Genomic DNA, 14,995 nt, shown 5'->3' with positions numbered 1-14,995 from the left:
CTATCGTAGGGACAGAAATGTGGGCAGAGGGGGTGGGGTGGCCCTGTTGGTGAGGAATGAGATTCAGTCCTTTGCAAGGGGGGACATAGGGTCAGGAGAAGTAGAGTCTGTGTGGATAGAACTGAGGAACAGTAAGGGCAAAAGGACCCAAATGGGTGTTGTCTACAGGCCACCAAACAGTAGCATGGATATTGGGTGCAAGTTGAATAGGGAGTTAACATTGGCATGTGGCAAAGGTAATGTCGCAGTAGTTATGGGGGATTTCAACATGCAGGTGAACTGGGAGAATCAGGTTGGTGCGGGACCCCAGGATAGGGAGTTTGTAGAGTGCCTACGGGATGCATTCTTGGATCAGCTTGTACGAGAGCCGACCAGGGACAAGACTATTCTGGATTTAGTGTTATGTAATGAACAGGATTTGATAAGCGATCTCGCAGTAAAGGAGCCATTAGGAGGTAGTGATCACAATATGATAAGCTTTTATCTGCAATTTGAGAAGGATAAGGGCAGCTCGGAGGTGTCAGTGTTGCAGATGAACAGGGGAAACTATGGAGCCATGAGGGAGGAGCTGGCCAAAGTTGACTGGACGGATAGCCTAGCAGAAAAGACAGTGGAACAGCAATGGCAGGTATTCTTGGGAATAATGCACAAGGTGCAAAATCAGTTCATCCCCCAGAGAAGGAAGGATTCAAAGGGGGGAAAGGGGCCACAGTGGTTGACAAAGGAAGTCAGAGATTGCATAGCATTAAAAAAAAAGGAAATATGACAGAGCTAAGGTGAGTGGGAGGACAGATGATTGGGAAGTTTTTAAGGAACAACAGAACTTAACTAAAAAGACAATACGGGGAGAAAAAATGAGGTACGAATGCAAGCTAGCCAGGAATATAAAGGAAGATAGCAAAAGCTTTTTTAGGTATGTGAAGAGAAAGAAGATAGTTAAGAACAATGTTGGGCCCTTGAAGAATGAATTGGGTGAAATTGTTATGGGAAACAGAGAAATGGCAGAAGAATTTAATGAGTACTTTAGATCTGTTTTCACTAAGGAAGACACAAGCAATCTCCCAGATGTATGGATGGTCCAAGGACATAGGGTAACAGAGGAAATGAAACAGATTGACATTCGGAAGGAAACGGTGATGAGAAGACTGATGGGACTGAAGGATGACAAATCCCCAGGTCCAGATGGTCTGCACCCTAGGGTACTAAAGGAGGTGGCCCTGGAAATTGCGGATGCATTGGTAATCATTTTCCAATGTTCCTTAGATTTAGGATCAGTTCCTGAGGATTGGAGAATGGCTAATGTTATCCCACTTTTTAAGAAAGGAGGGAGAGAGAAAACAGAGAACTATCGACCTGTCAGCCTGACATCGGTGGTGGGAAAGATGCTAGAGTCCATTATTAAGGATGAAATAGTGGCATATCTAGATAGCAGTGATAGGATTGGGCCGAGCCAGCATGGATTTACCAAGGGTAAATCATGCTTGACTAATCTGTTGGAGTTTTTCGAGGATGTAACCAGGAAGTTAGACGGGGGAGATCCAGTGGATGTAGTGTACCTCGATTTTCAGAAGGCATTTGATAAGGTCCCACATAGAAGATTGGTGGGTAAAATCAAAGCTCAGGGCATCGGGGGGAAGGCATTGACATGGATAGAAAACTGGTTGGCAGATAGAAAGCAAAGGGTAGCGGTGAATGGGTGTTTCTCGGAATGGCAGGTGGTGACTAGTGGGGTGCCACAGGGCTTGGTATTGGGACCACAGCTGTTTACCATTTATGTTAACAATTTGGATGAAGGCATAGAAAATAACATCAGCAAATTTGCTGATGATACTAAGCTGGGTGGCAGTGTGACATGTGATGAGGATGTTAGGAGAATTCAGGGTGACTTGGATAGGCTGGGTGAGTGGGCAGATACTTGGCAGATGGCGTTTAATGTGAATAAGTGTGAGGTTATCCACTTTGGGAGTAAGAACAGGAAGGCAGATTATTATCTGAATGGTGTAGAGTTGGGTAAGGGAGAAATACAAAGAGATCTCGGAGTCCTTGTTCATCAGTCACTGAAGGTGAATGAGCAAGTGCAGCAGGCAGTGAAGAAGGCTAATGGAATGTTGGCCTTTATTACAAAGGGAATTGAGTACAAGAGCAAGGAAATCCTTTTGCATTTGTACAGAGCCCTGGTGAGACCACACCTGGAGTATTGTGTACAGTTTTGGTCTCCAGGGTTAAGGAAGGACATCCTGGCTGTAGAGGAAGTGCAGTGTAGATTCACGAGGTTAATTCCTGGGATGTCTGGACTGTCTTATGCAGAGAGGTTAGAGAGACTGGGCTTGTACACGCTGGAATTAAGGAGATTGAGAGGGGATCTGATTGAAACAGATAAGATTATTAAGGGATTGGACAAGATAGAGGCAGGAAATATGTTCCAGATGCTGGGAGAGTCCAGTACCAGAGGGCATGGTTTGAGAATAAGGGGTAGGTCATTTAGGACAAAGTTAGGGAAGAACTTCTTCTCCCAGAGAGTTGTGGGGGTCTGGAATGCACTGCCTCGGAAGGTAGTGGAGGCCAATTCTCTGGATGCTTTCAAGAAGGAGCTAGATAGGTATCTTATGGATATGGGAATCAAGGGATATGTGGACAAGGCAGGAACCGGGTATTGATAGTAATTGATCAGCCATGATCTCAAAATGGTGGTGCAGGCTCGAAGGGCCGAATGGTCTACTTCTGCACCTATTGTCTATTGTCTATTGAAAGGAGAGGCAGTGGCTGGGACATTGGTGTATGAGCCTTTCAGGAGGGAAACTGATAATACCCAGTAGCTGTGGCTGTCCCAAAGTTAGCCAGATCAATGATAATTTTAGATTCACAGATCAAAGAGTCTATGAGTCACGGAAGTTCATAGAAGCCATTATCTTTCCAGAGGCCTACAGGCAATAATTGTTAGCACATAAGAACTATATTCATGGATTGTTCACAACTTTCAAAGTGATAAGTGTTATTTATGAAGGCTTTTATGTCACATTTTTAACCACCTTCCATCATGAAGTAGTTAAACTCGTTGCAAATGCTGATGACATCAACCACCTTTGCAAAATACAACTAAATGAAACCACATCAGTGTGAATTGTGACAGGAAGTGCCTGATCAAATTTTGTTGCAAACACTACAAAACAAGATCAAAATGCAAAAACACAGGTGCAATTTGAGTCCATTTTCTAGGTAGTAGTTAAAGGTAATTCAGGCAAAATCAACAACAAATTTCCAAGCAGTAAAGTCCACAGTGATAAAACTGACCAGATGATAATTGCCAATGATTGCTTCTGACTTGGGGATGGATAAGGTATGAAATGTATGGGACTGACAAGCTACAAATCAATAAGTTCCTGATCTAGACATTCCACTCTCTTCACTAGAGAAAGCCTATTCTCAACTTCATATTTATTAGCTCAAATCTATATTTGCTATTCCTAGACTTCTCTGCCAGTATAAATAGGTCTTTATGTTCACCTTATCTAGGGTTCTCATCAGTGTTTTAACTATCTTGATTAAATCTCCCCAAAGCCTTCTATATTTACAGAAAATAACTTTAACTTAGTCAAACAGTTTATTCATTACCACCCTTTCATTCCTGGCATAATTCTTTTCTATCTCCCCGAACCCTTTCTGGAAGAGTATGTTGAGACAATTATTGGAAACCAGTCTTGATTGATATTGTTTTTTTTCACAGATCTGTTTAATCTGTTGTGGAACTAGTATGAAATGAAAATTTAGTGGACAGTGAAGTTTAAGAAGGGAGTTCAGAAAAGCCAAACCCTGAAAGGAGATACAATCAGTGGAGAGATCATAGTGCTCATTTAAATCACTGAATTTGTGTTCTTTTTCTTACTACTCTTTAACCAAAAGCAATTTTGATTTATTCTGCTGGGGCAGTGAGAGTCATCAAATTGAAGTGTCTATGACAATATCCTGGCCATAAACGATCAGAAGAGAAACCATAGAAAGTTTTGCTGATTAGTTCTTCAATTAACTGCTGATATTTAGAGTGCATTTAGTACAAAGAATTACTATATTCTTGTTTTATAGCATGTTTAATGACATCAAGATGTCACAGAAGAGTTTGCCACCACCTCAAGATATAAGGGTGCAAGAGGAGAAAGTATTAAGACCAATGATTTGTTCTGTTTTTAAATAAAGTTCTCACTGATATTCTAAAATGACAGGCCTTTCTTGCCCCATCTTCATTTCTCTAGATAGCCTTAACACATTCATACAACAGAGCATTTCTCAATTACAGTGGACAATATACAGTAGGTGCCAATTCATACACAGCAAAATTTCACAAACAGCATTTTAAAACACAGGCATCCCACCTCTCCTGGAAGTTCCGGGAGTCTCCCACAAATTGATAGCGGCTCCCTGACACCTGCAAATTATGTACAATATCCCGGAAATCAATTTTTTTGAGAGCGAGTAAGGGGGAGAGATCAAAAATAATGACAGTGTTGCTCGCTGCACTGCTTGCAACAGTGACTTTTCTATTGCCCATGGTGGGTTAAAATGTAAAAGACATGTTGAGGTGAGTTTAACAGGAATCGTTTGTTCATTAGCATAGCTAAAGTTATTTAAACTAGCTGGCTAGCTGCTAAGGAGCTACTCTATTGCAGACATCCCACCTCTCCCGGAAATTCCTGGAGTCTCCCGCAAATTGATGGTGCTACCTCCCGGAAATGAGTTTTTGCAGGGTGGGATGTCTGAAAAATCATAAGAGCAGGATTACTTAATTTGATTATTTCATTTGACATTTTGTTAATTGGAGGATACTGGGGCAAAAACCACTTCCTCTGCTTTCAGCAACACTTTAATATCTTTAACGCCCATCTGAAACAATTGAGAGGGCTTCCACTTAGTGGGATGAAACAGGCCTAGTTGGAGCAGCCACCTCCCCTCATTCAGTGATCTGAAGGCACTGATGCAGTAGAGGGCTATAAAACAGAGTGCAGCCAAACCTACAAGTATCATACTCATTGCCCTGTCCCCTCATTACTGCCCTGGGAACCTTTGACAGCTTATCCCTGTCTTACTGTACAGTTAGCTCTGAATTTAATATCGATAAAATGTGCTAAAAGTAATTTTGCTTAATACATTTAGTTAATACAATAAATAGTAAATTAATGCACATTAGTTTATTAAAACTCAAATCATAAATGTAAAATGAAATATAGAAAGCATAAGACCATTAAACTGTAAGAGATAGGAGCACAATTAGGCCATTTGGCCCATTGAGTCTGCTCTGCCAGTCCATCATGGCTGATCCATTATTCTTCTCAGCCCCATTCTCCTGCCTTCGCCCCATTGAGAGTTGGCAGTTTAAATGGCTTGGCATGGGCTAGATGGGCCAAAGGGCCTGTTTCTATGCACAATATATCTATGACTCTATGAATTTATCTTTTTACTGGTTGGGGTAAAGCTGAATGTAAATGTGCAATGTACACCTGGTTCCATTTGAGTTTGATGGGGTGTCCAGTGGCAGGGCATGAGTTAGCTACAACAACAATATTGCTCAGCAGTGCAGAGATGCAGAAACACAAAGCTCAGAATGATCCTGTTACAGGGTGCACAACCAGATGTCTGCAAACAGAAACCAGCCACTGTCTCCTTTCATAAGAAAATCTCTTGTTTGAAACTATACTGAAAAGCTGGTCTGCTCAGATCTCTGCAATTGTATACAGGTCCTGATAGTTTACCTGTCTTAGCTTAGATTATTTACCTTCCTGATTATTCCTGCTCTGTACAGGTTCACTCCTGTGGGGTTCCTTGGGACATTTTACTTTGTTGAAAGCAGTGCACAGATACAGCATTGGAAAACCCACCTCAGCTATCTTGTTTCAACGGACATTTCATGTTCCACTTTTATTTGTTTTATTCTGTTTTACAGATTATAGACAAAATGATGACCTTGGATGGGATTCTGATGAATTTGTAAGTCATCTTCAGCATAAGGCTCAACTGAAAATAGCAGCTGAGATATTTTGATTGATCTTTCTGTAGTCTTTTGATGCTAAACATAAGTTATGTGCTTTAGACAGAGGATGAGGATGACTACGAGGACCCAGATCAAGATCTGGGCTCTGACGAAGATGCTGATGGTGGAGATTACGAATCCCCAACTGAAGATGGTGAGGGCCACAATAGTGACAATGATTATGAACCCCCACCTTCAAATGATGAAGAAGCCCACCAAACCAAAATATTTGCTGCAAAGCCCATCTCTGATGATTCAGATTATGCAGGTATGATGTCAAAATTTGAACTTGGATTCAAGTAGAATAACTACTTTTCTCAAATAGCCGAAAATTCAGGCCTCTGCAAATTCAGAAAATCAGAGGTATTATTATGACGCTTGATATGTATGAATTTGAAGAAGGTTCGACTAAGACTTTTCAAAGAAGCATAGAAAGATAGGATCAGGAGCGGCCCTTTGAGCCTTCTCTGTATTTCAATATGATTATGTCTAATACTCTATTCCCTTTCGTTCCTCCTGTACAAATGTACATTGAGAACATTACTGTGATCTGACACTTATAATCAGAAATCTGTTTCTGGATTTTAGTTCAGCATTTAGCACTTTCGTCCCATAGACCTTCGTAAACAAGCTCCTACTCCTCGATCTAAATACAAAATTGTGCACTGAGTGTTGGACTTCTTAGCCAACAGGTCTCAGACAGTCAAGATGCACAATTAGTCCTCCCTCCCCTTGATCCTCAACACGTGTGTCTCCCAGGGTTGTGTGCTGAGCCCACTGCTGTGCACTCTGCTCACACACAACTGCACAGACGACCACCTGAGTAATCACATTGTCAAGTTCACCAATGACACTACTGTGGTGCGGCTCCTCACTAACAATGAGGCTACCTACAAAGAGGAGGTGGAAGAGCTTAGGCCCTGATGCCAGGCAAATAACCTCTGAAGTGGTGAGAGATTGAAGATATCCTTGAACACTCCCACCATTTAGTTTTCAATTAGAGCGCTGAGGACTTGAGGGTTCACCCTCTTCAAAGATGTTCTGATGCCAGCCTCTGAGACAGTAATCACAGGGATACCAGATGCTACAGGATTTCACACAGGTCATTTTATTTTCCTTTTCAAACATGTATGAAAGGCATTGAGCTCAACTGGGAGTGAAGTATCACAGCCATTCATGATGTTAGGTTTTACCTTGAGGGAAGTAATGGCCTGCAAACCCTGCCAGAGTTGATATGCATACAATTCCATCTCTAACCTCAATCGGAATTGTTTATTGACCATTAAAATAGCTTTATAATCTTACCCATGCCCATGAGCAGGGTGAGCTGCCTCAACTATTATTGCTCAGTTGCACTCACATCTACTGTGATGAAGTGCTTTGAGAGGATGGTCATGGCGAGAATCAACTCCTGCCTCAGCAAGGACCTGGGCCTGCTGCGGTTTGCTTTTTGCCGCAATAGAACTACAACAGATGCATTCTCACTAATCTTCTACTGGGCCTTGAATTACCTGGACAATTGTAATATCTATGTCAGTCTGCTGTTTACTAATTACAGCTCAGATTCAACACAGTCATACCCTCAGTTCTAATCAAGATGCTCCAAAATCTGGGCCTCTGTAAATCCTTCTGCAATGACATTATCACTGAGGGACCACAGTCTGTGTCGATCAGAAATTATATATCTTACTTGCTGATAATCAACATTGACGCACCTCAAAGATGTGTGCTCAAATGATACATATAAAATTTGCTGACACACAATTATTATTGGCAGAATTTCAGGTGTAATGAGGAGGTGTACAGGACAGAGATAGATCAGCTGCAGCCTTGCATTCAGTTTTGTAGGACCAAGGAATTGATTGTGGACTTGAGGAAGGGGAAGTTGAGGGAACACACACCAGGTCTCATTGAGCGATCAAAAGTGGAAAACGTGAGCAGTTTCCTAGATGTCTACATTTCTGAGTATTCATCCGGGGCCCAACATATTGATGTAATTATAATGAAGGCATAACAACAGCTATATTTCATTAAGAGTTTGAGAAGAATTGGTATGTCACGAAGGACACTCACAAATTTCTACAGATGTACAGTGTGGAGCCTTCGAACTGGTTGTATCAACATCTGATATGGAGGAGCCACTGCACAGGGTTGGAAAGAGCTGTAGAAAGGTGTAAACTCAGTGAGCTGCATCATGGGTACCAGCCTCCCCAGCATCCAGGACATCTTCAAACAGCAATGTCCCAAGAAGAAATGGTATCTATCATTGAGGACCCCCATCATCCAAGACATGCCCTCCTCTCATTGCTACCATCGAGGAGATGGTACAGGAGCCTGAAGACACACACTCAACATTTTAAAAACAGCTACTTCCACTCCACCATCAGATTTCTGAATGGACAATGAACCCAGGAACATTGCCTTCTATTACTAGGTATTGAAATCTACTGCTGCCAGTGATATTAAACCTGATTCTGAAATGATTTATTTATCGATGTCAACAAGACAAGAGCTGGGTATCGACTTTAAAGTTCAGAAAAGTTCAATGCAAATTTTTATCAGAGTACATATATGTCATCATATGCAACTCTGAGATTCATTTTCTTGTAGGCATTCACAATATAATCAAAGGAAAACCACAGACAACAAATGGACAAACAACCAATGTGCAAAGAACTGGCACAATTCACAACCACCTTGTTAGGACAAGGGAGTTAGGAGTTAGGAAGGAAGATGAGAAGCCAGGACCTCAAAGGTAGTAATCTCGGGATTACTGCCTGTGCCACGTGACAGTGAGTATAGGACAAGAATGAGGTGGAGGATCAAATTGTGGCTGAGGGATTGGAGCAGGGGGCAGGGATTCAGATATCTGAATCATTAGGACCTCTTTTGGGGCAGGTGTGACCTGTAAGAAAAGGACAGGTTGCACTTGAATCCCAGGAACCAATATCCTGGCGGGGAGGTTTGCTAAGGATATTGGGGAGAGTTTAAACTAGAATTACTGCGAGGTGGGAACCGAACTGAAGAGACAGAGGAAGAGATGGTTGAATCACAAATAGAGAAAGCTTGGAGACAGTGCAAGAGGGAGGATAGGCAGGTGATAGAGAAGGGACATGCTCAGTCCGATGCTTTGAGATGTGTCTATTTTAATGCAAGGAGTATTATGAACAAATCAGATGAGCTTAAAGCACGGATCAGTACTTGGAGCTATGATATTGTGGCCATTACAGAGACTTGGATGGTATAGGAGCAGGAATGGCTACTTCATGTGACAGGCTTTAGATGTTTCAGGTAGGACAGGGAGGGAGACAAAAGAGGTGGGGGTGTGGCACTGTTGATCAGAGATAGTGTCATGGCTGCAGAAAAGGAGAAAGTCATGGAGGGATTGTCTACGGAGTCTCTGTGGGTGGAAGTTAAAAACAGGAAGGGGTCAATAACACTACTGGGTGTTTTTTATAGATCTCCCAATAGTGACAAGGACATTGAGGAGCAGATAGGGGAAGAAATTCTGGAAAGGTGTAATCACAACAGGGTTGTTGTGGTGGGAGATTTTAATTTCCCAAATATCAATTGGCATCTCCCTAAAGCAAGGAGTTTAGATGGGGTGGAGTTTGTTAGGTGTGTTCAGGAAGATTTCTTGACATAATATGTAGGCTTGACATAAAGAGGAGAGGCTGTACTTGATCTGGTGTTGGGAAATGAACCTTGCGAGGTGTCAGATCTCTCAGTGGGAGAGCATTTTGGAGATAGTGATCACAATTCTCTCTCCTTTACCATAGCATTGGAGAAGGATAGGAACAGACAAGTTAGGAAAGCATTTAATTGGAGTAAGGGGAAATATGAGGCTATCAGGCAGAAACTTGGAAGCATAAATTTGGAACAGATGTTCTCAGGGAAATGTATGGAAGAAATGTGGCAAATGTTCAGGGATATTTGTGTGGCATTCTAATGAGACGGGTAAAGAATGGTAGGGTACAGGAACCATGCTGTACAAAGGCTGTTGAAAATCTATTCAAGAAGAAAGGAAAAGCTTACAAAAGGTTCAAAAAACTAGCTAATGATAGAGATATAGAAGATTTTAAGACTAGCAGGAAGGAGTTTAAGAATGAAATTAGGAGAGCCAGAAGGGGCCATGAGAAGGCCTTGGTGGACAGGATTAAGGAAAGCCCCAAGGCATTCTACAAGTCTGTGAACAGCAAGAGGATAAGACGTGAGAGAATAGGACCAACCAAGTGTGACAGTGGGACAGTGTGCATGGAACTGGAGGAAATAGCAGAGGTACTTAATGAATATTTCCCTTCAGTATTCACTATGGAAAAGGATCTTGGTGATTGTAGTGATGACCTACAGCGGACTGAAAAGCTTGAGCATGTAGATATTAAGCAAGAGGATGTGCTGGAGCATTTGGATAAGTCACCGAAACTGGACAAAATGAACCCCAGGCAACTGTGGGAGGCGAGGGAGGAAATTGCTGAGCCTCTGGCAATGATCTTTGCATCATCAATGGAGACAGGAGAGGTTCCGGAGGATTGAAGGGTTGTGGATGTTGCTCCTTTATTCAAGAAAGGCAATAGAGATAGCCCAGGAAATTATAGACCAGTGAGTCTTACTTCAGTTGATGGAGAAGTTGATGGAGAAGATCCTGAGAGGCAGGATTTATGAACATTTGGAGAGGCATAATATGATTCGGAATAGTCAGCATGGCTTTGTCAAAGGAAGGTCATGCATTACGAGCCTGATTGAATTTTTGAGGATGTGACTAAACACATTGATGAAGGAAGAGCAGTAGATGTAGTGTATATGGATTTCAACAAGGCATTTAATAAGGTTCCCTGTGCAAGGCTTATTGAGAAAGTAAGGAGGCATGGGATCCAAGGGGACATTGCTTTGTGGATCAGGAATTAGCTTGCCCACAGAAGGCAAAAAGTGGTTGTAGATGTTTCATATTCTGCATGGAGGTCAGTGACTATTGGTATGCCTCAGGGATCTGTTTTGGGACCCCTACTCTTTGTGATTTTTATAAATGACCTGGATGAGGAAGTGGAGGGATGGTTTAGTAAATTTGCTGATGACACAAAGGTTGGGATTGTTGTGAATAGTGTGGAGGGCTGTCAGAGGTTACAGCGGGACATTGTTAGGATGCAAAACTGGGCTGAGAAGTGGCAGATGGAGTTCAACCCATACAAGTGAAGTGCTTCATTTTGATAGGTCAAATATGATGGCAGAATATAGTATTAATGGTAAGTCTCCTGGCAGTGTGGAGGATCAGAGGGATCTTGGGGTCCGAGTCCATGGGACGCTCAAAGCAGCTCCGCAGGCTGATTCTGTGGTTAATAAAGCATATGGTGCATTGGCCTTCATCAATTGTGGGTTTGAGTTTAGGAGGTGAGAGGTAATGTTGCAGTTATATAGGACCCTGGTCAGACTCCACTTGGAATAATGTGCTTAGTTCTGGTCGCCTCACTACAGGAAGGATGTGGAAACCATAGAAAGGGTGCAGAGGAGATTTACAAGGATGTTGCCTGGATTGGGGTGCATACCTTCTGAGCATAGGTTGAGTGAACTTGGCTTTTTCTTCTTGGAGCGGTGGAGGATGAGAGGTGACTTGATAGAGGTGTATAAAATGATGAGAGGCATTGATCGTGTGGATAGTCAGAGGCTTTTTCCCAGGGCTGAAATGGCTAGCAAGAGAGGGCACAGTTTTAAGGTGCTTGGAAGTAGGTACAGAGGAGATGTCAGGGGATCAGTTTTTTATGCAGAGAATGGTGAGTGCGTGGAATGGGCTGCTGGCAACGGTGGTGGGGGCGAAAACAATAGGGTCTTTTAAGAGACTCCTGGATAGATACATGGAGCTTAGCAAAATAGAGGGCTATGGGTAACTCTATGTAATTTCTAAGATAGGGACATGTTCGGCACAGCTTTGTGGGCTGAAGGGTCTGTATTGTGCTGTAGGTTTTCTATATTTTCTATGTTCTAACTCCATTAATCTTGGTATCAACTGCAAATTTACTAACCCACCCATCTACATTTTCATCCAGGTCATTTATATACATCACAAACAGCAGTGGTCCCCGTACAGGTCTCTGCAGAACTCTACTATTTACAGACCTACATCAATAAGTCCTTTCAATCCTTCTGTGCGCAAGCCCATTCTGAATCCAAACAGCCAATATGCTGTGGACTCCTTGCATCTCAATCTTCTGGATTGACCTCTCATGAAGGACTTTGTCAAATGCCTTACCAGAATCCCTGTAAATAGTGAAGCAAAATAATTATTAAGGACCTCACTGACATACTCCACATCCAAGAAAATGTTCCTGCCTTTATCCCTGTGTGGTCTCATCTTCTCTCCATTTATCCTCTTGCTCTGAGGAATGTATAGAATGATGTAGAATGGATCAGGTGGCTGTTTAAGAGAGCTTTTGAGGTGGAAAGGTCAGCTGTACATAAGGTATAAAGTTGCAAATAAAATATTATTCTTGCCCCTTAGATAAACGGACCACTCAGAAATCAGGAAGCCACCCACCTGTTCCTCCTCAACGACCTGGATCAGTGCCAATAGTTCCAGCTGGGAACAAGGGCAATATGGTGAGTAGATATTCGTTGAAAGATCGGTGATATTATTGATTTCCCTTTATCATATTCATTCCATTTCTTGGAAAAATAATGAATTATTGAGAGAAAGCAAGGAGAGAGTTTAAGAACTTGACCAAGCTGCCTGTTTGGAGTACTCCTTTGAAACTTCCCTGAAGATGACAGTAGGAAACATGGAATTAAACATTTCCCTTTTCCAAATCTCTCTCTCAGGAATTAAATACAGAGCAACCAGATTTCCATCATCATCTATGTGGATTTTGCCAATGTTGTTCAAGAAGTTGGCCCACATGCAAACTGATTGAAATAAACACCTTTGCATAATTCTGGTAATCACATGACAAAGTAACAAGTAACTGAAAAGTTTGCACCATTCCACCCCCTTGTGGAATTGTCAGATGCCCCACCACCTCTGGGTCCATGTTATATTGCGCCATCTCTATCTTTTCAAACTATGCCCTGTTGCATAAAGCAGAACATTGTGAAACCCAGCCAATAGCCAATATTTTCAATCCTTATTCGAGTCAAACGACAACGCTTTAAACTGCATTTGGCAGTCATTACAATCCAAAAACAACAGACAAGACTGTAAAATTATACCTTTCCTGATGGAAAGGTTGACTTCTTTGGTACTGATATTCATGGATTAAGTTTAAACACAGACACAAATTTTATGTCATGTAAAAGAACCACAAGAGCTTTTACCAGCAATGTTGTTAATTATGATTTTGCTTTCAGCCGTGCATGTTCTCCAATCTGTCAGTCAGTGATGATCCAGGTTTCAACAAAGATCGAGGATTCTCAGGACCTGCTTACAGAGGTACTTTGACATTTATTTTAATTTTATTTAGAGATACAGCTGGTCCATTGAGCCGCCCTTCCCAGCAATCTCCAATTTAATCCTAGCCTGATCATAGGACAATTTACCTGTTGCAATGTATAACGCCTCTGCAGTTTAGGATAAGAATCAGAATCAGAATCAGGTTTATTGTCTCTGAAAAATGCCAAATGATTTGTCATTTTGTGGCAGCAGTAGAGTGTAATACATAGACAGTCACAACACCATGATACTGTTTCGGCATTCACTTTGACCGATTTTTGAGAGAAACGTAAATCATCCTTGGTGATAAGCATAACAATTTGCACACCTTAAAGAATACATTCTCATTGCCACTATTTTACTAAGTGATAATTTCGATATCTTTCAGTTTTGTAAATTTGTAATACATGTTTCCTTGCAGCTCCCAAAGTCGATAGGAGTAGGAAACCTACTTTAGATCAGCCAAACATCCAACAGAGTGAAAGAGATTCCCCATCAATGGGTAAGTGAAATTTCTGAACATTTCCTCTCAATTCTTGCATCAACTCATAGAAACCTGGGCTGCTATAATGTGGAAGGCTGTGAATTCATTCATCTTCATCTTTAACTCAGGATTTCCTCCTTAAAACATTCTGTCCTGCCACCTTCCCCAAGGTAATCTTTATCAGACGTTTCTCTGACAAAGTGTTTGGTCACTTGTCCTAGCATCTACTGATACAGAACATACAAAAATATAACAGAGCAACAGATTCACTGTTGTGCCTACTGAATTAAGCTAGTGAATAAATGCTAAAACGAACTCATCTCCTCTGCCTACACAATATCCATATTCCTCAATTCTCTGCATATTTATGTCACAATCTAAGAGTCTTTTAAATGGTTCCACACCACCCCCTTGATATCTAGACACCTAGCACTCTATATAAATTTAAAAAACTTATGACCATAAGACATAGGAGCAGAATTAGGCCATTCAGCCCATCAAGTCTGCTCCATAATTCTATCATGGCTGATCCCAGATCCAACTCAACCCCATACACCTGCCTTCGCACCATATCCTTTGATGCCCTCACTGATCAGGAGACTATTAACTTCTGCCTCAAATACCTACAGACTTGGCCTCCACTGCAGTCTGTGGCAGAGCATTCCACAGATTCGCTACTCTCCAGTGAAAAAAGATTCCTCCTTACCTCTGTTCTAAAGGGTCACCCCTCAAATTGGAGGCTGTGTCCTCTAGTGCTGGATACCCTCACCAGAGGAAAGATCCTCTCCACATCCATCCTATCTAGTCCTTTCAACATTCAGTAGGTTTCAATAAGATCCACATGCATTCTAGATTCCAGTGAGTACAGGCCCAAACCTGCCAAACGCTCCTCATATGTTAACCCCTTCATTCCTGGAATCATCCTCATGAACCTCTTCTGGATTCTCTACAATGAAAACACATCATTTCTGAGATATGGTTTCCAAAACTTTGACAATTCTCCAAGTGTGGCCTGACTAGTGTCTTATAAAGCCTTGGCATTATCTCCTTGCTTTTAAATTCTATTCCCCTTGAAATA

General features: G+C 41.8%; 1 protein-coding gene across 1 annotated transcript in view; it reads left to right on the top strand.

Annotated features, from left to right (window-relative positions):
• Positions 1-14,995, top strand: part of LOC140739091 (lymphocyte cytosolic protein 2-like) — a 151,728-nt gene that overhangs the window by 120,596 nt on the left and 16,137 nt on the right. Inside the window, exons 6-10 of the mRNA XM_073067036.1 lie at positions 5,933-5,976; positions 6,080-6,287; positions 12,510-12,607; positions 13,352-13,433; positions 13,855-13,935. Of these exons, the coding sequence (XP_072923137.1) occupies positions 5,933-5,976; positions 6,080-6,287; positions 12,510-12,607; positions 13,352-13,433; positions 13,855-13,935 (513 nt within the window). The remainder of the gene's footprint in view (positions 1-5,932; positions 5,977-6,079; positions 6,288-12,509; positions 12,608-13,351; positions 13,434-13,854; positions 13,936-14,995) is intronic.

This window comes from Hemitrygon akajei, chromosome 15 (assembly GCF_048418815.1).
Source record: "Hemitrygon akajei chromosome 15, sHemAka1.3, whole genome shotgun sequence".
In the NCBI taxonomy this organism is placed as follows: domain Eukaryota; kingdom Metazoa; phylum Chordata; class Chondrichthyes; order Myliobatiformes; family Dasyatidae; genus Hemitrygon; species Hemitrygon akajei.
The sequence above is the reverse complement of the archived record's forward strand: the minus strand, read 5'-3'. Positions and strand labels throughout refer to the sequence as shown.